This window comes from Puntigrus tetrazona, chromosome 8 (assembly GCF_018831695.1).
Source record: "Puntigrus tetrazona isolate hp1 chromosome 8, ASM1883169v1, whole genome shotgun sequence".
In the NCBI taxonomy this organism is placed as follows: domain Eukaryota; kingdom Metazoa; phylum Chordata; class Actinopteri; order Cypriniformes; family Cyprinidae; genus Puntigrus; species Puntigrus tetrazona.
In genome coordinates this window covers 10237187-10264804 of record NC_056706.1, presented here as the reverse complement: position 1 = coordinate 10264804, position 27618 = coordinate 10237187, and the positions used below count along the sequence as shown (strand labels likewise).

Below are 27618 nucleotides of genomic sequence, written 5' to 3'. Positions count from 1 at the left end.
GCATTTATTTGATCAAAAATACAGTAAACAATATTGTGAAAGGTATTTATTGGAGTTTTTTTGCACCGGTCTCTTACTGTCAATTTTGATATTTTTATTCAACAGGAATGCATTAAATGTATCTAAACGTATCAGAGTAATTTATATAATTTTAGTCTGACAATTATATCTTTTCATGATTTAACTCACATGTCCCAGTTTAGAAAACTTGTTTGCAAAAAACTTTCCAAGTTCATTTTGTCTACTTGCAAATTCATACTCCACAAGAAATGACAAAAGCACCATTTTTTTTTCAGGGTGTTTTATAATACTCAATATCAATTTTAAGCAACTGAAGTTAAAAACTGAATTTTCTTTCATATACATTTTTTTCACTCTCACAATCAAAAGATCACGCATTAGAATGCTTTACAAATGATTCCAGAGGCAGCTGTGTCACAATGGCTAAATTTCTTTACACCCTGATTCAATGGCATTGTTTCTGGCTTAAGGCTTGGATAACATGTCATACATAGACACTTCTCTGTAACCAAAAACAATCACACATAAAATCATCAACTGAACTGTACACATAAAAAGTAAACATATCATTTAAACTTAAAAATGAAATGTCAGGGGAGGGGTAAAAAATGTTGAAGATGAGACGTAGATCTTTTGGTGTGGATCTCGCTCTTTCGCTCTTGTTCTTTTTTTTCTTTTATGTCCAGTCTACTGCAAGTGATTGATGACATAGATATGCTATAAAGACTTAATCTTGCTTTAGCGGCCCAATTATCGTATTCTGGTGAAGAGGTTTAAAACTGACACAGATTCCTGAAAGACAAAAAAATATATATATATAAATTGGGGAAAGCCAGTATTTCTCTCACACACTCACACTCACACACACACCCCTTACCTTTGTTGATCGTGTTTTACTAAATACATTCCAAAAACGCAGAGTTTCGTCACCTGCACCAGTCACTATCGCCTCTCCATCGGGAGACATGGCCTTTTAGGATGGAAAGATAATATCAGTAAACAGCATTCAGAAATACTATTAAAATAAGAGTGAACTTTTAATATAAAACAATATGTTAAAATACTAACCAGATAGAGCACCCTATATGAGTGGCCAGTCAATTTGGCTACTTGAGTAAGAGAGGGGTATTTCCACACAAGGATCTGATTCTGAGAGTAACCGTGTGTGCTGACCTGTAGAAAATGGAGACGTGTCGTGCATATTAGTCTACAGCTGTAACCAACCATAAACATCAACGCTAACCATTTGGTCAGTTGATCAGAATAAACATACCAGTTCGTTGGTGTGTTTGGACCAGGCCAGGTTGCAGACTTGTGAGCCTGTGTCGATACACTGCAGTGGCTGCGCTGTAAGAGTGTTCCAGAAGCGGATGCAGCGGTCAGCCGTTCCACCTCCAGAGGCCAGCAGCCCGTGCTGGTGAGGAGACCAGGCGATGGCTTTCACCGCGGCCAGGTGTTCTGTGTACTGCTGCATGGGTAACACGCTCGAGTGATTCCACACTAACAGCTGCACGATCAATCGGAGGAATGCTTTTAGAGAGATGCAGTCACCCAATAAAACGCGTGCTTGTATATTTTAATACATCGTAAATTATATACAGCAGTCGAATCACCTTGTTGTCATTTCCCCCAGAGGCCAGCAGTTGATGGTCAGTGCTCCACTTGAGTCCGCAGACCTCTTGTCTGTGACCCTGCAGCCTGCGCTCTGACTGCAGAGGGGGCGTCCTGATATCTCTCTGGAGGATCATGCGGTCCCGGCTGCCCGATGACAGCTGATCTGCATTCCAGGCCAATGCACCTGAGGACAGAATTCACAACAGGTTTAATCCTATACACGTAAGTGAAGCACATCAGAATGTCAAAAATGGACAAACTATAAATCATTACAAGCAGGAGTGAACATATTTTTGGGATAGAAACATTTCTTCGCTTTTGAAAGTCAAAAAAAAAAAAAAAAAAAACTTTGTTACATATATTTTAATGTTATTCCTGTGGTTGCAATTGCTAACTTGTAAGCAGCCATTACTCCAGTGTTTAGTGTCACACGATCCTTTATTCTTAGACGCTGATTTGGTATTCAAGAAAAAAATAATTATCAGTTTTGCTTGTTAATATTTGAGTGAAAAACATGATACTTTTTACTTAAATGATGATCATTTTAATTATATATTTTTTTTAAACAAGACCTTTAATGTCACTTTTTAAAAATCGTTTTTTTAATATTTTATCAATTTACTCCATACTTGCTAAAAAGTCTTAAACACTTGGTTACATATTTTAAGATGCGATTGTATAATTACACATACACACAATTACACAATACTGTGTAATATTAATTAACCACATGTACTTACCATATGGTTATACTAGTATTAGGGCTACTTGCATGCAATTATGCAAATTATATTGTTATTATAAAACTAAGTACATGTTATGTATAATAAGAACACCATATAATAATATAAAGTTACCAAAAACACTTACACCTTTGATTAATATTTAAACATTTTTCTGTAATTTCCCATAAGGAAAAAAAACAAACAACTTACCAACTCTTGCTGTGTGTCCCTCCAAAGCAAACAGCTTTTTGCCGGCAGTAGCGTCCCAGATTTGTACAAAGCCTTTGTGTGTACCCACAGCAACAAGATTGCCCTACGAGAGAAGAACAGTCAGAACACAAAACCAAGAGAGCAAATTCCAAATCATGAAGGTTAACTTACTCTCTCCGACCAGCCCACAGACGTGACTGAATCGCCCTCCACTGATAGGTCACATAGTCGCGTTACCTGCAAACAAAACAAAGGGAAAAAAAAAAAAAAACACACACAACTTAGTCACTGGCGTTCAATGGTTATTTACTGTCTCTAGATTTGCATAAACAGCTAATGCATACTTGACTGGTGCAGGCACTCCAAAGGTAAACACAAGTCCCCAGTCCAACACTGAGCACATTTAAAGAGGACCAGTCCACTAAGTTGAGGTAGAAGTCATCTTGTAGCTCCGGTGCATCTAGCACTTTAAAAGGAATCTTAGAAATTTTCCGCGTAGGTTTCCTTGGCGACCGCAGCAGCTTCTGGCTATAAACAAAAGCATGCATGCAATTAAAACAATGCATTTTACTAATCAATCACTTCTTCTTTGAAAAAATAAAATAAAATAAACTCAACTTACCTTTTGCTGCTAACAGGGGAGAGGGAGTACGGGGAAACACTGTTATCATCAGGTGTGGATCTTTTGGCACTGAGCGAGTACTGTACATACAAACACAAAGCGTGTGCTTGAAACACGTGCATCAAAACACTTATGTGGCGTCAAATGAACAGATCAGCGGATAAGACAGACTTACACTAAAGAGGCTTCTCCTCTCGGGTGTGGAGGGCTGTAGTCTTCTATCTTCTGTTTGAGGATCCAAAACCTTCTCAATCCCAGCCCCAAGCAACTCATTCTTCAGCAGGGCAGAATACGCCAAGCCGTCCGCTGTCAGACAACACAGTAAACAAGGCAAATTATTACAACAAAAGAGGGTTGAGTATTATATTTGAAAATATGATCCTGGTTAATTTAAAGAATATTCTAACGGTCACTTAAAAAAAAAGGTACCATAACATCTATATTAATGAAAGTAAAATCAACCCTCTTCACACTCACCTTTGCCAGTATCTGATGTTGCATCTTTGGTTTTTTTATTCTGGCTTGGCGACTTTTCATTTTCCTGTAATAAGAGTTAAGAAAAACTTACTTGACATTTCACGTCTTTGATTTAAGTCAAATGGGAGCTTTGTGGAAGCTCTAATATTAGTACTTTTATATAATAACCCACTCACATTTATTCTGTGGAAGTTGATGCTCCAGTTAGCTCCAGCCCGAGAGGGTATGAATCTATCGCCATGCTTGCTTGGTGATGACAGCGGCGACTCAGGGGTGGGGGTCAGATGACAGATCACATCTCTTACTTTCTGCATGCAAAAATAAAGAATACGAATAAATGTCTGAAGTGGATCAAAAAAGATTAACATCACATTAATACAATTTAAGTCAGCGATATTCAAGACAACGGACTCACCATAGGGCTGGTGTTGTCATTCTGGACATTGATCTGCCGCAGTAACCGGCGTTCATAGTCCTGATCCATGGATGTGATTCAGAAATCTGGGAATGTGGAGATCCAGGGACACGGTGCCTGAAGTGCATTTAAGAAGACAAAATATAACTACAACGACGCGACTATTGTTAAAGGTCTACACTTTGGGGTGGCGTTCATATGTTGTCCGGTTAAAGAGGCAGAAGGCTGCGAGACTTGTCAGCAGATGCCATCTGTTCAATACCCCTTAAGCAGGTGTTAGAGAACAGCTGCTCAAAACGAAAACTTCCAAACAATAGGAACAGACAAGAATATTCTCGAGTGCCAATGACAATAAAAAAGAAAGAGCTCAAATGTATTCGTTCGGTGGCCTGTGCAAACAATGACAGCGTATTACGCTACACATTTTTTTTATTATTGCGGATTAAAGACGTTAAACGCTTCTTTACTCGCCGGTAACGTAAAGACAAAAATAGCAATGTAATGCCTGAAAGCAATTACCATACAATTACTCTCAGTCCTGAATGAAGAGATACTACATTCCTTTGTCAACACGGCTAACGTTGACTATTAACACCAACGTTCATTTATGTAGAGTTGTTTCATATACATAACGTTTTATCAGCTGAATCAAAGCTGTCTATATGTATATATTAATAAAACAACAGTATTGTCCGGCGCTGGTTATTAGCATCTTGGTGTTTTACAATGGATTACCGAAAAGCTAGTTAGGCTAATCTAACCCAACACATCATCGGACCTACCTTGACAACGATATTCGGTGAATTTATGATCCGATCAGCAGAACCTTATCATAAACAAACACGTCGAGTGTAAACCTTGAAAAACGGAGAATATATTGATAATGGATATAACATAAGCCGCTCGATGTTGTTTGCAAATCGAGGCTGTTGTTATCGATGGCACCGCAAGGAATCATGGGGACTGGGTTAAACGTTGACGTCACGACATTTGAAACAAAACAAAAAAAGCGTTGCTATATTTTTAAAAAGGCAAGGGATCAACTTCATTATTTTTTTTTTTTACAGAAAACTGTAACTAAATGTAAAAATGAACAGCACGAACTTTCCATAATATATGTTATTTTTAATCAAACGCGACATCAAGCATTTGTTTAAAAAGTGCATACTATTATGTAAAGTTTGTATTTTCCATAATACATATTTGTGTTATTCTTTCATGTAACATAATTATACTTAAGTGTATTTTTTTTTTGGATTGGCATGATTGATTGAAATGTAAGTAATTTTAATTGTTAACAAAAGTTTAAGTTGTGATGCCCCAATAAATGTAACATGTATTATATTAATAGCACACGCATTAGCAAAAATCAGCAAAGAGATGCTCCATGCATCAAATGGTAAGTTAATGAAAGTCATGGAGCCAGTCATAAAATTATATTACATCTATATATTTTTTCATTGTTCTAAAACAAACCTTTATTTTGTCAAATACATTGCAAGCTATAAAGTAGGTGGCGGTAATAGTCCTTAGGAGTGAGCGGCCAATGAACAAAAAGAAGAAGAAGAAGAAGAGAAGCCCACAGAAGACCGGAAGTGACTGTCCGTCGCTGTTCATGGACGTCTTGGGAGCATGTTGTTGTGTTTCTGTTCTATTTAATGATGAACAAACTTCACCAAAATTACAAAATCAATACACCCCACTTTGTAAGCTAGAGTGTGTATTACCACACGTTGCACAAAATGCCACGTTCATACTTGAAAACAGACGAGGCGAGAGATGCTGCGGAGATGAAACATTTACTCGCATCCAAAATTAGGAGGCGAAAAGAAGAAATTCATAACTACATACTAGAAAGGCGAGCTGAAATTCATAAAAGAATCAGATATCGAAGGCATCTTTTCCTCAATTACCGGAGCACGAGGACGGTAAATTGCTATTTCTGTATACGTTTACTAAGCATTTCTAAGACAAAGCTGCGCATATTAGTAAATGCACTTTTATTTATATAGCGCTTCATACTTTTGAGATGCTTTCAAAGCAGTAAAATATCAGAAAACAACGACGCATACAGATGTCAATGGAGTCAATAAATAAGAGAATCAGTTCCCTATTGCAGTAAGCTTTTTTCTGTTTTAGATACCATCACCAGATGAAGAAGACCTCCAAAATCATGTCCCAATCCTTGCAGATCCAGACTGGTGGGAGAGAGTTGTGATGACAGAGTTTGGACCAGAAGACTGGCTAGACAAGTTCCACGTTACAAGAGACATTTTCCTCCTCCTGAGCACTAAACTCAAGCCTCAGCTTGAGCAGGTGTATATAGAACAAAGTGGACAGACCATTACACTGGAGAGATGTATTGCCATGGCCTTGATGCGTTTGTCCACCAGCACAGAATACTGCTTCTTAAGTGAACTCTTCGGTGTGCCCATCCCAGCTGTGTGCCAGTGTGTACGAGAAGTATGCGAAGCCATCATTTTGTTGCTAAAACCCCTCTACATGCAGTTACCTGCAGACCATGAACTTGAAGAACACGCAGAGCAGTTTCATACTCTGTGGGGTTTTCCTCACTGCATTGGTGTCATCGACTCCCTTCACATACCCGTTAAATCCCCCTCCACGGACACCCAGGACTGCTGGAACCCGAGAGGATGGCACTCTGTGGTGCTTCAGGGTGTAGTAAATGCACAAGGTATTTTCTGGGACGTTTGTTCTGGTTTTACGGGCAGCATGGATGACATGACCATCTTGCAGAGCTCAGAGCTGTGGACAATGGCGGAACAGGGAGGTTTTTGCTCTCAGCCACCTAAAGAACTGATGGGTCAAGCGTTGGGATTTCTGCTACTGGGGGATGTGGGTTATTCGCTTCAGACCTGGCTACTGAAGTGTTATCCTCCCTTGTCAAATCTAACACCTCAGCAGCAAGCCTTTAACGTCCAGCTGAACCAAGGCCTTAAAGTAATTGAGAATGCCTTCCAGCGACTTAAAGCACGATGGCAGTGTCTGCACAACAGAAATGACAGCAACGTAGACTTGGTATCCAAGATGGCTGTAGCTTGCTGTATCTTGCACAATATCTGTAACGTGCATAACAGTCCTTTTAAAGAGGAGTGGGTTGAAGCACTCAGTCAGAATGAATGCCCACAGCCCACAGACGTGCCTACGGTCTATATAGATGATCCAAACGCAGAGGCAGTTCGTTCTCTGCTCTGTAGCTATTTTGAGCAACAACGGCAGAGCAAAACATTTGATCTGTCTCCAACAAGCAGCCCGGTTCTGCCTGTACCTGAGCCTCCTCAAGTGGACAGTACTGGAACAGCATAGTTTGTGTATTGACTGATCATTTTAATACTTTGAAAATAAACACGGTAGAAGTGATTAGTATTTAAATGACAGACTTGTAATTTGTGACTCTAAGATTATCTGTTTTATTACATTTTTTTCCTTCATGAAGGAGTGACTTTTAAATAATTTGACTTATGTTTTACTTGGCGTCTAATATGTCAATACTGTGTAAATTTTAAGTTCAAAGTGATTTTGTTTTTGTCAAAATAAATAAAAATACTTATGGCAGTTTCGCGTGTTTTTTTTAAAAAATGATTTATAAAAACACTTGCGATCTTCCCGAAAAATGTATTCATGTCATGTTGTTTCCGAGCTCGCAGGAGTCCTCGAGTTAAAAAGGGTTGGTAACAGCAGTTGTTTACAAGTTGTAGAATGGTTTCACTCCAGTCCAGTAGGTGGCGCTACAAATATGAACTATTGGAAATCTAGTTACTGGATGACACGAGTGAGACGGTTCCTTCTTGAGTGGACGGCATGGGAAGGGTGATGGAGAACGCTCTATGAAAAAAACTACCTCTCGTAGTAAGTTCAAATACAAATAATTCAGTGACTGTAACGAATTTCCATTGTGAACTACGTTAGCGTCATTCTGTCTTAACACTATAATGTTTTTAAAATCGTTTTGCCGGCTGCATAACACGCCTGCGCACAGCTGACAGAGAAGCGTGTGTACGGCTGGCACACAGATGCAATTTTCAGGCGTTTTCTTTCATAGTGCAACACCGTGACACCTATTTCTAGTTGACATAAGAGCACAAAAGGTAGCATTTTGTACAGCTGAACAAATACGGAATGAATAATATATTCTGACATTTGCGCGTGTAATAGTATTTTTTTGTGAAATGGATACAAGTACAGGCCAAATTCCCGTTCTTGCCATGTCTTGCTCTCACTGACAGGTACTCTCAGATATTGAAGCGGAAAGTCTCTAGGCTTTATTATGGTCAGGACTGTCGCAAAGGGCTGTGCGACGTGTGATACTGCACAGGGCCTTACTCTTGGCCTGCGTTGTATTTGGTTTATATATATTTTCTCTCAATTATAAGATCAAGGAACGTAAAAATAAATCTGAAAATTATTATTATTTTTCAAATTCGAAACCAAGATACAAAACATGTAATTAATCTCTGCGGTTAATATATATATCCGTTCTGTGTCAGACTGTATTATTCATCTTAGAATGCGCTCAAAGAGCTCTCAGTCTATAACCTAAAAGCTGTTGACTTTTACCTAATCCGCTGATGAGTCGACCTGAGGTCATCACATGGATTAGTTATGTGTTCCAAAAAAAATCTTTTTCTGTCTGTAATTTAACATAAATAAAACAACATAAAAACAGAAACCAACCTGTAGCTGTAAATCTTCCTAAATGACTGACTGTATAACTACTATATAACGCTATATACTATATACTGTTGACCAACCTGAAAACATTTAAAATACAGCATTAGGTCAAGCCGCTTTTTACTAACACCAAAAGAACAGCAAACAAGATCGCATGATTTTTTCCATTCGTTCGGTGCATTGATGTGAGTGGGGCCTCGCTCCTCTTGAGACGACCCTGATTATGGTAACCGATGTTGCCAAACATTCGTAAATGATTCGGATCTTTTCTGAACGAATCATTAATGTACCGTCTCTTTTTTTGTCAAGTTGGTATGGTATTTTAAATAATGCAGAGTAAGTCAGGAGCTCATTATAAAGTAAAATAATTGCTTTGAATTAATTAAAAACAGCAGGAAAGAGACTAGTGACCAATATATTGGGTATTGATTTTCCCTTTTTAAATAGTTGACAATCAAACAATATGTTCTAAGAATTGGATTTGTTTGTGGCCAAAGAATGCTCCCTAAGTAGCAGCTCACAAGGTTTTGAATCATATGAGTCATTTCATTAGTTATGAAGCATGTGGTCAAACTTTTGTTGTATTTAAATGTAGGTTCTGTATATGCTGCTCTCTGGAGTACCCAGCTTAACCTGTGCATAAGGACATCAGCGTGATACTGAAAGCTTCCTCATGGCAAACGATGCGGATATAGCAGAGGTGGGGAGCATTCTCGTCAACCCAAAGCAGGACCTGACAACGCGCTTTAGAGCACTTTTTACTCTCCGCAACCTCGGTGGACCAGAGGCTATTACATGGATCAGTGAAGCTTTTGTGGATGAATCTGCACTTCTGAAGCATGAGCTGGCATACTGCCTCGGCCAAATGCAAGATGAGCGAGCAATTCCTATCCTAGAGACGGTCCTGAAAGACGCTAATCAAGAGCCAATGGTCAGACATGAAGCAGGTGCGACTTACAGAGTATTATTTTACCTCTTTTTTTTTCTAGCTTTGTCATATTCAGTGTGTTTATTGCATTTTAAATTCCAGGAGAAGCATTGGGAGCCATTGGAAATCCCAAAGTCTTAAATTTATTGAAGAAATATGCAGAAGATCCAGTAATTGAGGTACATTCAATGAGTATAACCAGTCTGTTCACCATTCATTGTTACGCTATTCATCTATGTAACAATAGAATGTCCGCTAACACATTTTAATTATTAGTTAAGATTTGATAGTTATTTTTATTTGATAAAGGTGGCAGAAACATGTCAACTTGCAGTCCGGAGACTGGAGTGGCTCATGAATGGTGGGGAAAAGACAGCAGAGGGCACAGATGAGAACCCCTACTGCTCTGTGGACCCCGCTCCCCCCGCCCCAAGGAAAAGTGTCCCGGAGCTGAGGGCTCAACTTTTAGACGAAAGCCTGTCGCTGTTTGACCGCTATAGGGCTATGTTTGCACTGAGGAATCTTGGGACCGAAGAGGCTGTTCTGGCTCTTGGAGATGGTAAAGAAAGATTTGAATTAAGCTTTATCCAAACACAAAGTCGATCCAATACCAGCTGCAATGAACTTTGTAAATAACGACGCATGTTAAATTGACATCCACGCTCGATCAATCTAATGCACGTTACAAAAATATATTATTTTCTTCTAAAAATTCTTTTAGGTCTTCAATGCAGCAGTGCCTTATTCCGCCATGAAATCGGTTACGTCTTGGGTCAGATCCAACACGAGGCCAGCATCCCTCAGCTGCAGGCAGCTTTGGAGAAAACGGAAGAGAACGCCATGGTCAGACACGAGTGCGCAGAGGCGCTGGGCTCCATCGGGAAGGAAGCGTGCTTACAGATCCTAGAGCTCTACAGGAAGGACCAGGAGCGGGTGGTGAAGGAGAGCTGCGAGGTGGCACTGGACATGCTGGAGTATGAGAACAGCTCGCAGTTTCAGTATGCGGACGGACTGCTTAGGCTGAAAACTCCTCAGTGAAACATTTCCTGAAACGTGCTCATGTTACACAGCTAATCCGTATTTTCGAATGCGAAAAGCATTTTGTGAATGCTTGAATATTTTATAAACGCTGCTTTTGGGGACAAAGCAAAATAAAAGTATATGAAAAAACAGGAATACATTTACATAATAAAAGCATTTATTTGACCTCATACACTCATGTCTTATTCTGCCTTTAAGCTTTAACATTTTGCGTCATGAATATTTGTGATGTCGCTAATTAAGTTTGTAATCTTCAGTAAAGTCTGTGACTAATGTTAAATCCCGCACGCATGAGCAGAGGCGATTATCAGAGCTAAGAGCACCAGTGCTCGACTGAGATCTATAACAGTACATTCTGTCTAACTAATCCACACAGCACCCTATCTCATTCAATAAGATTCAACTATAAACAAGCACACGTGGAATTCAAATCCAAATGCTCTAATCCTGATCAGTTCTAGCTAGCATATCAAACTAATTGCTGTAAACAAACAAAAATGAGAAGCGCTGCACTCTGATTACTCTTGTATCTGTATAATCAGTTTTATATCTGTATAGTACGATAAATCGGCAACTTCAGCAAACAAATTGAGTTGAGTAGGTAAACATACACGTGCACTGCTAATTTACTGATGATAGCGTGGATGGAGGGTGGCAAACCTGGAACGTTGTGCTCAGCAAAGGCTCTGGGGATTTTTAAGCCTCATTTGATTTTGGGGGGAGGAGAGACGACCACATACAGAGGAAAAGGCTGGACCAAACCACAGAAAAAGGCTAAAAGTAACACAAAGCAGAGAAAGGCTGTAGACTGCAGTGAGGGAGAAACTTGCAAACATGCTACACCCCTTCATGATCGGTATTGTCACAATTAATACCTCCATCACCATTGCATACTGGATTTTCATTCTGACAGAAGCTTTTCACAAGAAGACTGACGATGAAGCCAAAAAAGACAACCCTGCGTAGCCAGTACACCTTTCATTTAGTTATTAGTTGAGAAGGTTAGAATACAGTTTGTTTTGTGGCTTATATTGTTATCGAATAAGTATATAATAATATAGAAAACCTGGGAAAAAAGACATCGCCATTTGAATAACCTGACTTTAGCAAATATTCCCAAGACTCCCAACTCTCCAGGAACTGGTTTACATTCAGGTAACTTCTTTTTGGCACAGTTTTAAGTTTCACTGTTTGCGTATCATTTAATGTTATATATTTATTTTCCTTTTTCCTCACATTACCTTTAGCAGGTTTGAAAAACCACGTGCTCCACTTCAAAAGTCGGTAAGTCTCTTACGCTCATCAAGACTGCATTTATTTGTTGAAAAATACAATGCATTTTATTCCTGTGATGTCAAAGTCAAATTCTCATAATATATTACTCCACTCTAGTGATCTTTCATAAATCATTCTAATAGGCTGATTTGGTGCTAAGAAAGTAACATTTGTTTTTGTTATCGATATTAGTTTATTTTCAGTGTCACTTTTAATCAATTTAATGCATCTTTGCATTGATTAAAAAAGACCCACCCCTTTATATAATAATAAATGTTAGGGAAATGTTATTACAATAAAATAGATTTTAAATTTAACATTGTAAATATATATGTATATATATTGTATGTATGTGTAATATAACAGAAATAAATCCACCCTGACTCAGTAAAACGCCTTTACATCTAGCCGATAACGTGACATAGAGAAAGCAGGATTAGAGATGGGCAGGGAGATGAATAATATACATCAGATATGACTCATAGAGGATCATAGAGAACTCAACCACACAAAGCTCTTGCTTCTGTCAGTCATTCAGTCAGACAGAGACTCTGAGAGAGTTTGTGCAGCATCAGCCTCAGGAAGAACACCACCACAGCTGAAATTAAGACATGCATCCTATATTGATCGGCATAGTGACCGCTAACACAAGTTTAACTCTTGTCTACTGGAACTTTCTTCTGTCTCAGGTTTTCTGCAAGAAGATCAAAGATACACCAGCAGATGAGGAAATACCAGTCTGAGTGAGTATTTATTTCTTACATGATTTTGCTAGATCCTGCACTGTAAAATAAGAGTTTGATCACCAAGTCTCATTACTGTTTGTCTTTGGTTTTATATTATTAGTTATTTTTAAATTTGGTGAAGAACCTGTTATTCAAAACATTATTAAGTAAATTAATCATTTTATTTAACAAGGAGATATATAATATTTTATATAATTGTTTTACTAAACCTTCTATTCATCAAATAATCTCATCCATTTCATGATATAGAAAACATGGGGATACACATGTACCATATGACACTGAAGACATTTTTAACTACATTTTAAAATATAATAGTAATATATAAATTGTAGTAATATTTCACGATATTAGCCTACTGTTTTCATGTATTCCTGATCAAATAAATGCAGCCTTTATGAGCATAAAAGACATTCAAATGTAATGATGCCAACAGAAATGTGATTATAACATGTCCGTAAAAATTTGATGTGGACTTTTTTGGAGCATTTTTGCTCCACCCCCAGCTTTAGCTCAGGTGTTGTTTTATCAGTCCATTCTGATTCACTGTCAATAAAACCGACTGGAATAATTTTGGCACAGTATACATTTTCAGTTTTAATATAAAACATATACTTGGCGCATAATGTCATTTAAAAATCTCTGTTAAAAACACACCCTCTCCCTCTTGAGAGAGAACAGAAGCATCTGAGATGGTATTAGGTGGATTACGTTATAGCTAACCCTTGATTAAAGGCTTTCACCTTCGTGAAAGACAGCTGCCATTACCAGCAATGGAATATCAGAGTCAGCGAGATGTCAGCCAAAGGATTAAGCCTGGATTAAGAGAATCATATCAGGCTACTTCAGAGCACATTTACTGGCCTTTACCACAGAATAATGAACTCTGGTCATATTAGCTCATATGGCTTAATTTGAAAAGATTACATTTCCTTTTACACACAGGTTGAGGCCTTAGTCGTGACCCTGACGATGAAGAAGAAGAACCACCAAAAGCCATCTTTGGGAAGAAAGCAGGCATGAAAGACAGAAAATATGAACAAAGGATGAACAGACTGCTATTTGACCCAGACGTGGATGGATAGAAATTCAGCCAAGATTGAAATCTTCTGCATTTTACAACTCATGGGGTTTAAGAGGAGTCAGAGTAGATTTCTGTACAACCTTCTCTCTCTTTCATCCATTAGTACATCTCCACAAGCCCCCCCAAAAATCAATAGTTCTTTGTCAGTGCTGCTCATTTCCACTTGTAAGCTTGTGATTTAAGTCTGTAGGGAAATGTTTTTTTTATTTGTATTGTTTTTCCCAATATGTTTAGCAAAGTAGCTAAAAGGGTTTTGTGAATATCTGTTTTACTCTTCTGCATGTGTCTCATTCTCTCTGCAATAAACACATACAACATGGAATACTGCGTTGTTTACATGGCAATAGTTACATTGTACTCTCTGATCCGGATTAGCATGATTAGCATGTGCTAGCTCCTGCAGGATGTTAAGCACAGATAGAGGGTGCTGTGTGCTCAACATAGAGGACATACTTCTGTTCTCCAAAGTCAATGAAAGCATCAAGTTACACGCAATTTGTACATCCTATAGCGTGAGCCACACGACCATGTGTTTTGGGCTTGCATATATGTCCAGTTGTTACAGTAAAACAGTTGTTGCTACCTAACCATTACAAATACTTTGGTTGGTGTAATGTAATGAAGTCAGGACATTCAGACCAGGACATTCAAGGATTCAGGACACTGAGGGATTTACATAGTATACTTTATATAGTATATTTCAGAAATATAGGCTATATCTGAAGCAAGACTAAATCATTTCCTGAACTGAATACCATGGCCAAGTCACAAATGTTTTTTTGACGTCATTGGTTACACTGCACTTTAAAATACGCCAGCAGGTGTTGAGACGCAGACACCTAATAGAAAAAAGGCTAAATCCAGGCTCAAGGCTTCTCCTTACGCCACTAAGCACATTAGCTTGATTGTCTTCTACTGTCAAGGTATCAGGACTGAGGGAAGCCCTCTCACACCAACTAATGAAGAAACAGTCATTCAAGGACTACCGTCCTGTGACATACTTTCATATGATTCTGTGAATATGCGACAAAAAGGAAGACGGCTGATGAGCATTCAACATCAGAAAGAGATAAAGGAGGGTAAGATAGAAAGCTAGAAGATGTCAGGCTTCTCTCAGTGAGGAAAAAGGTTTTGCAAGGTAAGTACACAGCTAATTATCTCATTATCTGACCATAAACATAGCTAGATTATACTGATTTTTTCATATTGTATCTAACTATTCCTTCATTAGTTCAACCCTACTCTAGTACATTTATCTTAAATAAAGATATTACAAACAGATACATTTCAAACATTCTATATTATTCTAAAGTATTCTATTGTACGGCATGCTATATTAGAGCTGAATAAATTAAAATTAAAACTGTAGCAAAGGATGTTTTTTTAATCAAATAAAGGTAGCCCTGGTGACTTCTTTCAAAAACCTTCAAATGAAACATTGCATAAACATAATATGAATAATTGATACATACTTTATTTTTACCTAGATCCACAGAAAATGAGTGAAAAGTGACAAGCTGATGTTAAACTGAAACACAGCGGAGCAAACAACAATACTTATGGATTTAGACAAAAACAATCAAAGTCTTAATGAGGACTTTTTCAAAGACTACAAACCCCCAGAAAATGATCTGCTTACTGTACCCAAACATATCATTTATCTGCTGCTGGCTGTGAGTGTGACAGGAGTCACCCTTTTCGCCATCATAAGACACCTAATCCAAGATCTCCTCCATGATCTGGCAGGTATGTAACAAGAAACAAGTTCACTGTCTCTTTCACCGTTTCTTCCAGCTTTAGAGACCAGCTAAGCCGTTCAAGCCTAGACTCCATGATTTTAGTAACATCTAAAAAATTACAAAAAACCCCAAAAACCTAACAGCAAAACATCAAGCATCAATAAAAAGACAGCGGTTCTCTGTTGCATTATAAAAATGTCTTGTCTGTAGATTTCCTGTTTGGAGAGCAGCCTGTGGAAGAGCCGGAGAATCTCTGGGAGAGGCGGGATAAGTTCAGGGCAGACTGGATTCCAGAGGCAATGCCTGAGCTGGACACCATGGTGAGAGATGAGGATATACAGGAGCTCATGGAGGGCACTGAAGACTTGCCAGCCATCTGGGTGATATCGGACAAGTTTCAGCCTCGTGCTCCATCCTCCATTCAAATTGATGTTAGCTGCAGCTAGCATGAAATAGCACTAACACTCAAAAATCCATTGTGTTAACTATGTACACGCAGCTTGTTCTTCCTTCTCTTCTAAAAGACTTTGTGAAATGCAATGATTTTGAAAATGACCTAGCCTACTTACTTTTGAAACAGGAAGTTGGAATGTATCAAATGGAAGATGAATGGCAGCAAAATATGGTCTTAGGGGACAGGAAATGATAATTCCAGAGAGAATCTTGCATCGTTCATGCAAGATGAGCCATTGTTTTGTTTTTTTTCTCCGTTTTCCCCAGAAGAGAAAGACTGTCATTTTTTTTTATGTGTACAGTATATCTGCTCATAATGAATTCTGTCAACATTTATGAGAACAGCTGGATAAAAGTGATCTCAAAGCAAACACACATGGTCAAAACAATCTCTGCATTTTAATAACTAAGGTGTTTATTTTTTTTGACATACTATTCCACTAGCTCTTTTGTGAGAAGTTACAGAAGTTTAAACCGGCATGACCGTCTGTTCTGTGCCAGCTTGCGAAGTAAATCTTTTGTCTTTACAACATAATAGCATGTAACATTTTCAGTGGGAGATTACCTAACTCTGTGAGCGACACGCTGTGATCTGTGACCTCTCTAATGGATTTTGTACTTTGGACACCAAGAATCCTTCACATATTTACAGACGACTGAGAGGAACGCAGAATTGCGTGCGGACTGTAAATTCATCATGTCTCATCTACAGAATATAGTTGCCTTCATAATAATCTCTGCCTCCATTTGTCAGGCTCAAGCTGGTGAGTGAAATTAGAAACATTACATGTTGTAGTATATTATTTTCAATGTGTTTTTCTTAACTAAACGTGAACACCTTATGATTATTTAATATATTAAACATTTATCTTTCTGTGATACACTATTACTCAGGTGGTCAACGGGCATCATCAGATACAGCTAAAGTCACGTTACAGCCGTGGCTGGTGGGACTGACAGCCGTTGTCGTTTTTCTCTTTGTTGTCTTCGTCCTCCTCATCATGCAGAGGCTCTTTTTCAAGAAAGACAAGTAAGTACTAACCTGAAAAGTTTCAGGACAATATAGCCTGTACTGTAAATTAGTTATACAAAATCATAAAATACCTGCTTCTACTTTTTTACACTTTTAACTTTTTATATTTCTAGTTAAAAATGTTGATTTCGATCATTTGATTAATCATTTAATAATGCTGATGGAGAGTTTATGGCCCTTTAAACAATTACTGCCATTTTATGACTGTACACTTCAAGATATCGTCAAGGCCACGTTCAGTCACCTGGCATAAGATCGGCCAAGACACACCTAAGACATAACGAATAAATGCATATCATGTATATTTTTATAATGTACAATATACATATACTACTGTTAAAACGTTGGGTAAGAATGGTAACGATGGTAAGAATTCTAAGAAAATAATAATAATATATAATGTTACAAAAGATTTCTATTTCAAATTTTCTATTCATCACATGAAAATATAAAATCTATTTGTCAACATAGGAATAAATTACATTTTAGTATATATACATTTTTTTTAAATTGTGACCCCCTGGTGTAGCAACAGCCAACAATATATAGCATGGGTAATAATGATCCATTTATATTATTAAATAAAGATCATGTAAATTTTCTACCATGAAAATAAAATATTCATTGCTATAGACTTCATCTGAACAGCATTAAGGATGATTTTTAATATTTAGATTTTTTTTCTGCACCCTTAGATTCCAGATTTTTTAATAGTTGGATCAACAGCCATCATACCCTAACAAACCATGCAAAAAGCTTATTTATTCAGCTTTCAGATGATGTATAAAATTCAGTATCAAAAAATGTACCTATATGGTCCTTAATGGGGCCCAGGGTCACAGTTTTAAACCGCTTTCTACTTTGACTACATGATTAATCAATAAATAATTAATCTTAAACTTATCAACTCACATGACTTTCATTTAGTATTAAACTGTCTAATTCCAGTGTGACTCTTTAAATGTAAAGCATTTCGTCAATGTGTATCTCCCATGCAGACATGAGCTGGAAGAAAGCCATTCCTTTTACGAAAACAAAGCAGCTGATCTGGAGGCATTCGAGGAGACCAAGCAGACCACTTTCTAATGAGAAGAACAGATGATCACGGTCCTGCAGCACACAAATCTTTCTCTCTCTGGAAATCATGCCACAACTGGCATAGAGTAATTATCATATACAATCTTATGTAATATATCTTTTTAACTTATTGATTTAATTACGTTTTGTCTTCATAAGTGTTGTTCCTCACATCGTCCACTAGATGGAGCAGCACTCACCTAGTCACAGCTGTAACCTTTGCGATTGATTTTTTTTGGCGTATTCTCAATACACGTTTTACTACTTTGCTGTAACTTAGGTAACATTTAAACATTCATTAGGGTAATGAGAGCATTGGAATTGAAGAGCACACACTCAGGGAGTCACATCATGCACATAATGCTCTGATTAACCGGCTTTTGACTCGTATGACATGGGTTCTGCATGCATATATGCTAAATGGACATGGGTATGAGATCCATTACTCATTTTGACTGGCGGTTTGGACATGTTAAATGCTTCCAGTCAAATGATGTAACGCAGTTTTGCTTTTGAAACCATTTGCTCGTCTCGGGGGGAATTATATGATGAAAATATCATTCGCAGAAAAAATGGCCAGGTGTTCAAATGTGTTAATGATGGAGACCATTACGGTTTAAAGTATACAGCGTTAAAGTTAAAGTAGACTTTGGTCTGGTGTTGCCTAAATGATTACTAAGACTGTTGAGCGGTTAGTTATGATGTAATAAACTGCCTAACGCATGCTTTTTATATTGATGTGGTTCCTCCCTTCGTGATTAAATAAAAGCTCATCTTTGGGTTAAATGGGAACGCTTCCAGTTTTATACTCTTATTGTAAACTTAAGAGCTGCTGGTATTTCATAACATTTTAATTAACGTTTAACTGCGAGTAGATAGCTGATACTGTTGCCTTGGCTGTGCTTCTCAAGGTTTCCCATACATGGGAAACAGTTTAGCTGAAACAGTGCTGATGAGTGACAGTAACTAAGCCTACAGTCAGCAGCAATAAGTGAAGCATGAAACCAGAGCGAGAGAGAGAGAGAGACTTCACTTCTGTCTCATTCACCACTGCTTCCTTGAAATTTTTATTTGGTTGTTTTTATTCTGGTTCCTGAGCGACGTCATCTTTGCTTCACGCATCACTTTCTCTACTAATGCTCATTACTGCGAAGTTAAACGACAAAACCTCAGATAAAAACATTCTGAAGTCAAAGAGAAAGAGATACTGATAAAAAAAAAAAAATCCATCGGCTGAGCTCTGCAGATCTGATTTCAATCTGTTACTTTTTCTTGAATCAGTGAATCTATTTCAGTAAATGCTACCTATTGAATGTCTTTTATTCTCACCATTTATTTTTTCAAATACAGTAAAAGAGCAAAATTTTGAAATATTAGTACGCATTATTTTTTTTGTGTCTTTGTAATGTATTCGTATGATGGCAAAGATGGATTTTCAGCAGACATTACTCCAGTCTTCAGTGTCACATAATTCTTCGTAAGTTACATGCTGATTCAGATTTTTTTTTTATGATCAGTTAATATTTTGGGGTCATTTTTGGATCATTTTTAGGATTCTTTGATGAATAGACATCAGAAAGAACAGTTTTAGTAGTTTTTTTGTAACTGTAAAAGTCTTTGCTGACACTTTGGATCAAATGAATGCATCCGTGCACGTTTTATTAATTTCTGTTAATTAAAATCTTTTAAAAAAAGAATAAAATTGTTAAAACTTCAACTTCAAATATTATACTGCGTTAACTTGTAAAACTTTTAAACTTTTGAAAATAAGTACAATTTAAATGCAACATGCAAGAACATGATTATTTAGATTATTTGGAGTGGAATTATAGAAATGTATGAAGTTGCTCACACAAGCAGAGCACGGTGCAAACCACACCGAGGCCATGGGTTGAATTACCAGATAAAATGCACTGTAGTGTGAATGCAATATAAGTTTAGTTGAATAAAGGCGTTTGCCAGTTTTAAAATCTCACAAAAATGTAAAAACTCACAACATACCCTTGAGCCCGTGAGAAGCGGGGGGTCACGTTCGTACTGCATAGAGATGCCGCTTTCACTCCCAGAAGTCTCTGTATAGCGGAGTGACCTGATTGTGATCGTATTGCAGAGAGGGGAGTCCTCGGGGAGTTGCAGTCCTTTGTTAAGACATCTGGAGCCCATTACTGCCGCATGCTTTTACAAGGCCTTCACATCACATACTGTAAGTCGAGATATTAAATTCATAAGCACAGCTACAGAAAAACAGAGGAAAGAGAAATCACTTTGAACCTGCAAGCCTAAATAGATATAATCAAAACAACCACAATTCAAACTTCTGCAGCTCTCAGTGTGCATGCAGAACAAAGTATAGACCACCCCCAGTCTGTACATGTATTTATATATATATGTGATATATGAATCCCATGATCCTAAGAGTCTTTAGGGAAGTGCACTGATAAACTCTTTTTAACCCATTTTATTGATTTATGACATAAAAAATACAGCAAGAGGATGTATGAGACAAATGGTTTGTTTCGCATGATAAAACTGGCTGAGTATCGATATGAATTTTAAAATGAAGAGATTACCTGATTCAATTGTTATCTGACGTGATTTATTTTAATAGCATTTAAAAGGAATTTCTATAATTGAAAAGGACCTAATGAGTATGTGGAGCAATTTTGGAGTGATGCTTACCAGGATATAGATGCAGTGGAATAACATAAATGGATAAAGTCCGTTGATAACCATATTAAAAGAAAACATTTTAGAAACTCATTTTGCCAAAAAAGAGCTAATGTTTTGTCTGTAATTATAACCCCCGCACATATAACCTTCTTTTCAAGTGGGCTTATAAAGAGTGGGAGCAATAACTCATACTTTTCCTAATAAGCCCACTTAGCTAAAAACCCAATAAACCTGATATAAAATGCTATTAACTGAATTCACAGTGCTCAGAAGACATGCTTTTTTTAATCAGTTTATTAGATTATATAAAGGGACTAGACATGGCCTAAAAATTCTCACAAGCTTGTAACATTGACAAAAAATATTAAGCAGAAAAATCTGAGACAGATTGAAAGCGAAGGTCCTGGGAGATGCTCAGACAGATGAGAGAGAATTACAGAACGGTTTAGACTTCCTTAAGTTAAGATATATGTACAGTTACAGTGACTATGATAAGATTACACATCCAGATCAATCAATTTATATTGACTGGTTTATGCTTGGTTTTTGATATTAAATGCTGGAAATTGTCAAAACATAAAAACTCTTTCTTTTTGTTAGTCCCATGAACCCCTAGGTGAAAATAAAATACTAACATAAAACAAAAAAAATGCATGCAGCATCTTTAGAATATATATATATATATATATATATATATATATATATATATATATATATATATATATATATATATATATATATATGATTTCCTCATGTTGTTTTTTTTTTCTGATGGCATATGATTATGGGCAAAACTATTGAGGCACCTATTAACATGTTTACAATAAATATCCTGTTTGCAGAAAAGGACAATTGCACACCATCATGACCTCGACGTAACATATGTTTAGAGGCTCTGTGCTGGTGTCCTCATCAGTCAGCAAACATCAGCTCAGCCTGTAATTAAAATGCTTCTTCAGAGACTCGTGACTCGAGCTGGGTTTCCTCTTGCCTGCGAGCAGCAGTTCAGGCAGCTCCTGAGGCGAAGCTGTTTTCTTTGGACTGGAGAACTGTAGTTTAAGAACGAGCTGGGGAAGTCTGGTCCTGGCTTTGGGGAGCTGGGCTGTTAGCGGCTCACTCTATGACTAAAGGTCATAAAAAATAGTCACACCGGGCACCACATCAAGGTTCTTTCGCTCGCTGCCTCGTTGACTGCCTTCAAACCTTTCCGTAAGAGCGAAATTACATGTGCGTTTACATTTGTATTGTAACAGGCTGCATGTTGAATCGTGAGGATGATTCATTTTTTTGTTTTAAAGCTTTACGTGTGTAGGCTAGTACCTGTTACGTCGTCATGCTAATAATTGACAATAAGAGTTCTTTACAAATGAATCGTGGATTCATTTAGTCAACCGACTCTCTGATTCAGTCAGAAGTGACCAGCTGCCTCTGAAACAGAATATGATGAGTGTAGCGAAGTATTACTTATATAATGCTTCTAGTTTATCTGTATTCATACTACATGCTGTATTGTCATAATTTACAGAACTCATTTTTAACAATCATTAAGTACAAAAGAAGTAGCCTAATGCCATAACAGATGGATGGATTCATTCCCTCGCTGAATCGTTTAAAAAAGCTGATTCGTTAAGTCTTGCTTAGCCTTGATTAAAATATTTTCTTTGGCGAGCAAAAATAGACGAAGTAACTCAGTATCGAGCTCTTGTTTATTCAACTTTAATATAAAAACCCATACTGTATGTATCACTTTATATAGCTGCCTCTCTGTGTATACATACAAGGTGCGCATACCGTCATGAAATAAAACGTTTTCGTAATTAAAACTAGGGTTTAATTTGGGCTAATGACACATTTTCATCTCTTGAATCAATTTAAGACCAAAATCACACAGGTTTGCCATTACTTTGCCGTCCAAAAGCTAACGTTTCATGGAAATAGTGAAACTGAACAGGTACCTCTGGTTAGTGTCTGTTATGGAATTCGACTCCCATTTTGCAGTGAGCTCATGAGGGGCTCCTGGCGCGGTTCACGCGAAGCTTTCAACAAGTGCTATTGCACTCGTTCACCCCCTTCACATGTTTAAAGTAAAAGGACCCTGTGCTGGCTCGTGCTATTTTGAACCATTAAAATGAAATAAAACTTGACTTCCTTTCCAGAGCTGAAATTATACTTTTCCAAATGCGGCTCCAGCAATCTTGTATCTGGGGTAATGGATTGAGGGATGATTAGAGTCAGGTGTGTTACGCTCGTCAGCCAAGCTGAACCGAAAACAAACCTCTAACCACAAGTTTTCAGTTCGCTCTTTCATTCTCGTTCTTCCATTTCTCCTGTTCTATGCAGCTCACGCTCACAGAATTAAAACTGTCATTTAAAATGTTTGCCGATCCAAAGTTTGTTCTGCATAGAAATGAGTCATTCTCTTCCTTCATAACCGCTATCGGGTGCTGATTACAATGCCAAAATCTATTATCCAAGATTTAGCATGAAAAACACAGCTAATGTAAGCAAAGTACACCGATGTGTGTTCACTAAGTGTTTCTTCAGTCATGCGTGACCCGTGGTCAACCTTACATTTAATTAAACCCAGTACATTTGATTTGAAACACTTCTGGCTATGTGAAATTGGATGCATGTGCTAACTATCTAATTAGTGACGAGTCTTTCACCAAAATATCAATACCCAATTATCAGTAATATGACTTTTTAAATGCGTATTTAGAATAAATACTATATCACGATTTTTCCTTTCTTTGGCTTTGTAATAGCTACGGTGAAAGAGCTTGGGCTGAGCTAAAATTAGCATGAGGCCTGTCATACGCTGTATGTGAATAGCTAATATGCATCCAACAAACACGAAGCAAAGATATTACACACACACACACACACACACACACACACACACACACACACACACACACACACACACACACACAAACACACAATAATCAAGATCATTCTACAGAAACAATCAAGTAACTTCAGCTTCTAATGGGTTGCAAAGGAAAAACACAAAGTCACCTCATTTCTGAGTTGTAGCATAGCTTTGTTTATTTTTTTTATTTCGTTTTAATTTTATTTATTTTTTTTGCATAGGGAAACATACTTCCAGTACTGTATTCATGAGCGATTTTTTTTTTTTGCGAACAGCGATGGCTGAATACAATGTTATAATGAAATATTGTTAAAGCTGTAATTTCCCCCTCACACCAGTTCAAAAACACATGGCAAATTTAGTTTGTTGTGCATGAGAAAAACACATTTTTTTCCCATCCGTTTCAAAACCGACATACCGACTTTTGCTGATAGATTACAATTTAGCGAGGTTCTTAAAGAAACAGAGACAAATAAACGAAAATCCGATGCTTTCCAAAAGAACATGGATGCATGTCATCATGCGAGTTGTGTATGTGTCTGAACTAAATGTCCACATGCCCCTTCCTGGTGTGAAGTGTGTTTATCTGTGCAGCAAGCAAGCGTTTAATGAGTAACTACTATGGTAATATTTGTAAAGAATAATGTGATTAAAAAAAGAGGAAGGAAAAAAACCAACAAAAACCTTGAAATTTAACACTGCATTAGAATGCTCTCTGAAAAACATTTCAACCTTCGTCCTTTCAACTCAAAGCGTCCAAACATAGAGAAAACGGCATGCTTAAAAACAAACGAAACAACAACGATAGAAATATTCGTAGAAATTAAACCTTAATTCAGAATAAAAACAAACAGAATAAAACAAAACAATTGTTCTAATGGGAGAGAGGGCACCCTGAAACATCGATGCGTGACTGTTTTGGGGGTCTCGGACATTCGGGAGCAGGCGGTATGTCAGGGTGTTTTTGGCAATTGTTTTGTGTGAAAGACTTATCAAAATATTGCATAAATTGCAAAGCCCACGAATGGCTTTTCTCCCCTTCGAACAGAGACATTTTCTTCACCCCGTTTGAGCCAGTTTAACCTTAGGGCCAGATTTAGAAAAGCCCTTAGCGCATGCTTGCATTCTTAGCATCATCAGACTGTACTAACCTCAATGTCAATGTGTCGCGGCACTCGGAGGTTGTGTTTTATTGAGAGGCTTTGGCAAATCTGGCCCCTTGGTCTGATAATAACATACAAAAAGCGTTTGAAAAACAAAAGCTGCATCCAATCCAGACGGACACGCTGCAAAGATGACGGTGAAAACCCACGTAACGGCTCGCGGTTTACAGAACGCACGGGCGAGGAAAAGAAACCAAAGCAAAGCGGTAAAATGACAGGCACTGCATGTTAAAATTATATTTTAACCCAGTTTGGTATATCTATGTATAGAACTTCCATTTGAATTGCTGGTTTGCTAAGAGTGTAAAAATAATGAGCCATTTTATAAAAATTAAGGATGGGTGTTCATTCATATTGATCTGCTATAGAACTGTACCCCTGAACCATCAACTCTACAGTAAAATGTCATCAAAGTTCAGTTTAAAACCATCCATCACCCCTACAGCTCAATCAGCAACGTGATATCTGAAACAATGTTTGACAAGTTTGGAATATGTACTTCAAACGGGATCATGTCAGTATAACAAATGACCTCAACTATGCACAAATGCACTCTGAGGAGCATATTGTTTCAGATCTGGGCAAAGGATAATGCTGCATTCACATCATGTCAGAATTACTGTTATGCTCACCAAAATTGCATCTAGCTTGTCAGAAATAAAATAAAAATTGTAATATTGTCAAATAGTATTACAATTAGAATTTTCAATCAGCTACACTTTGTTAAACATTTTTCGTAATTCTTTAATGATCATAAAGTAAAAAATAAAATAAAAAAAAAGATAAATCTGATAAATTTAATGCATCACTAAAAAGTTCTGTTGTTTCAACCCAACTTTGGGTTAATCAGCCTTATCTCATGACCAGTTCGTATATATTTTATGAGGTGGCTAATTCGTACGACCTCACTTGTATGATTTTGTCTCATTTTTCTGAACCCCAAAAACAGGTAGATTACGCTTATAAATGCATACGCATCGTGCAACTCATACAATATGTACAATATGTTTTGACAAAAAAAAAAAAATTATTTGCGTGAGCATGGGTGTACAAATTCAGACAAATTACCTCGTAAAGCATGTAGAATCTGCTGCGTGAACAGGTTTGGAATAATTTTCTTTGTGAAGAAGATGCGAGTTGATGTTGATGTAGTGATTAGAAGTGAATGCAGTATTAAACAGTTTTGTTTTTTTTACTATATTTGAGTATTACAATGGTAGGTTTAGCCCAGCTTAGATGGCTTTGCACACATTGAAACAGTCCTTAATATTAGCAAGAACTTTCCATAAATATACTTCAGTAAACCTTGGATTAGTTGCATAGTTGCTGTTCAGATGTTTTCCAGATTTTAGTGTATTACCACAGGTTTGATTTCAAACCGATCAGCTAGATTGAGCTGTTATTACGGGTTTCAGACTATCACCTATTTCAGATTTACCACTTGCTGCCAGTGTCAGGCACGTCACGCGTCAATTCATCAGCTGACGAAAACTACAACGTGCGTCCAACGCTGAAAAAGGAAGGAAGGAAGGAAAGAGTAGAAACTGCATTCCAGTGCCTCAGCCCTGAAGAGGTGGTCCAGCACTTACTGAGAGGAGACAAAACAAAGATCTGACCACATGTTCGCATTTCTATCTTCCTTGCGAGGGTTCATGGTATTGCAAGGTTTACATTACACAAACCGCAAAAGGAAACGGTACAAGTGAAACACTCGTGCGTGTCTAATTCTCTCACGTATGCCTGAGTAGGGTCTCCTCACATCCTGTTTATGTCAGTGGGCGAACAGGGAAATTGGAGTCTGGAAATTTACATTCTATTCAGCATAATTACATGTGTCAATGACTAATTAAAGTGCCTGGATCTCAGAATTAAACAATCTTTTCAGTGATGCACATTCTGCCAATTCTGGTAAATACAGGCATGAGTAGGCTGATCTTACAAAACCAGGGGAAGATCACGCACCGTGCACCCACATCCAACAGCTCCAGGCTGAATCCAGGAAGGCACTCAGAAGAGTGAGGTCTAAAGTCCTGCTAGTTAAGTTAATCTGTACACACAAGCTCCATGAAACTATCATCGGGGCTGAGGTAAGCCATGCCACTGATTGTCCAGAGGAGGTTTAAGAAACTGCACTGCAAAAAAAAACATTCTTTAATCTCTACTTTGATATTTTTCACAAGTAAAAAAACACCCTTAATTTATTTGAGATACATGCTGTACACAACTGTTCCAAAGCTTGGGGTTGGGAAGGTTATTATTTTTTGATCATTTGAACAAAATACAGTAATATTGTGAAATGTTATTACAATTTAACTGCTTTCTATTTGATTATACTTTAGTCCTGTGATGGCAAAGCTGTCAGTGTAAAATTCAGAAATTCAATTAATATGCTAATTTGCAGAACAAAAAACATTTTTACTATTTTACTATTATACATTTTTTTGAATACTTTTGAAACCATGATACTTACTCATACCCCCCCAAAATTTATAACATTATAAATATCTTTACTGGCACTTTTGATTGACTTATGTGCCTTTGCTGAATAAAATTTGTATTAAAATCCCAAACTTTCAAACAGTTATATAGCCTATATTCATATTTTTATTTTATTTTTAAGGATGTTTAGATTTTACTGGAAAAAGACAAAGTATCGGTTCAGAAAATGATCGTTGCACTGTGACTGTATTCATTTTTCTACTCTACACTTTGCAGTGTACAGGAACCTGGCATGATTTCAACATCTTAAAAGCAAAAATTT

At 37.4% G+C, this 27618-nt stretch overlaps 4 protein-coding genes across 4 annotated transcripts; 3 read left to right on the top strand and 1 right to left on the bottom strand.

Annotated features, from left to right (window-relative positions):
* Positions 1-33: 33 nt before the first annotated feature.
* Positions 34-5057, bottom strand: fzr1a (fizzy/cell division cycle 20 related 1a). The gene is made up of 14 exons (XM_043247661.1): positions 4867-5057; positions 4085-4201; positions 3846-3977; positions 3670-3733; positions 3368-3498; positions 3193-3272; positions 2915-3098; positions 2742-2807; positions 2571-2673; positions 1635-1819; positions 1295-1528; positions 1090-1194; positions 899-991; positions 34-813 (listed from the first exon to the last, which is right to left on the bottom strand). The coding sequence occupies exons 2-14, from the start codon at positions 4151-4153 to the stop codon at positions 772-774; spliced, it is 1488 nt and encodes a 495-aa protein (XP_043103596.1). The 5' UTR covers positions 4154-4201; positions 4867-5057; the 3' UTR covers positions 34-771.
* Positions 5058-5612: 555 nt separating this feature from the next.
* LOC122349939 (putative nuclease HARBI1) lies at positions 5613-7660 on the top strand. Its single transcript, XM_043246080.1, has 2 exons — positions 5613-6012; positions 6224-7660. The coding sequence occupies exons 1-2, from the start codon at positions 5827-5829 to the stop codon at positions 7409-7411; spliced, it is 1374 nt and encodes a 457-aa protein (XP_043102015.1). The 5' UTR covers positions 5613-5826; the 3' UTR covers positions 7412-7660.
* A 194-nt stretch (positions 7661-7854) lies between these two features.
* dohh (deoxyhypusine hydroxylase/monooxygenase) lies at positions 7855-10915 on the top strand. The gene is made up of 5 exons (XM_043245989.1): positions 7855-7954; positions 9372-9723; positions 9807-9883; positions 10014-10263; positions 10426-10915. Exons 2-5 carry the CDS (start codon positions 9450-9452, stop codon positions 10740-10742), a joined length of 918 nt encoding a protein of 305 aa, XP_043101924.1. The 5' UTR covers positions 7855-7954; positions 9372-9449; the 3' UTR covers positions 10743-10915.
* A 5733-nt stretch (positions 10916-16648) lies between these two features.
* On the top strand, positions 16649-18944 carry smim24 (small integral membrane protein 24). Its single transcript, XM_043246026.1, has 3 exons — positions 16649-16806; positions 16937-17072; positions 18074-18944. Exons 1-3 carry the CDS (start codon positions 16740-16742, stop codon positions 18159-18161), a joined length of 291 nt encoding a protein of 96 aa, XP_043101961.1. The 5' UTR covers positions 16649-16739; the 3' UTR covers positions 18162-18944.
* Positions 18945-27618: the final 8674 nt, after the last annotated feature.

Bases quoted from the DNA above. Each gene is read 5' to 3' on its own strand.
- fzr1a (XM_043247661.1), bottom strand. From the start codon at position 4,153: ATGGATCAGGACTATGAACGCCGGTTACTGCGGCAGATCAATGTCCAG. The intron at 1,529-1,634 runs GTGATTCGACTG...TTGATCGTGCAG, and splicing joins CTGGGGGAAATGACAACAAG to CTGTTAGTGTGGAATCACTC. The intron at 992-1,089 runs GTTAGTATTTTA...CCATCCTAAAAG, and splicing joins CATATAGGGTGCTCTATCTG to GCCATGTCTCCCGATGGAGA.
- LOC122349939 (XM_043246080.1), top strand. From the start codon at position 5,827: ATGCCACGTTCATACTTGAAAACAGACGAGGCGAGAGATGCTGCGGAG. The intron at 6,013-6,223 runs GTAAATTGCTAT...TTTCTGTTTTAG, and splicing joins ATTACCGGAGCACGAGGACG to ATACCATCACCAGATGAAGA.
- dohh (XM_043245989.1), top strand. From the start codon at position 9,450: ATGGCAAACGATGCGGATATAGCAGAGGTGGGGAGCATTCTCGTCAAC. The intron at 9,724-9,806 runs GTGCGACTTACA...TTTAAATTCCAG, and splicing joins AATGGTCAGACATGAAGCAG to GAGAAGCATTGGGAGCCATT. The intron at 9,884-10,013 runs GTACATTCAATG...TATTTGATAAAG, and splicing joins CAGAAGATCCAGTAATTGAG to GTGGCAGAAACATGTCAACT.
- smim24 (XM_043246026.1), top strand. From the start codon at position 16,740: ATGTCTCATCTACAGAATATAGTTGCCTTCATAATAATCTCTGCCTCC. The intron at 16,807-16,936 runs GTGAGTGAAATT...ACTATTACTCAG, and splicing joins CATTTGTCAGGCTCAAGCTG to GTGGTCAACGGGCATCATCA. The intron at 17,073-18,073 runs GTAAGTACTAAC...TCTCCCATGCAG, and splicing joins CTCTTTTTCAAGAAAGACAA to ACATGAGCTGGAAGAAAGCC.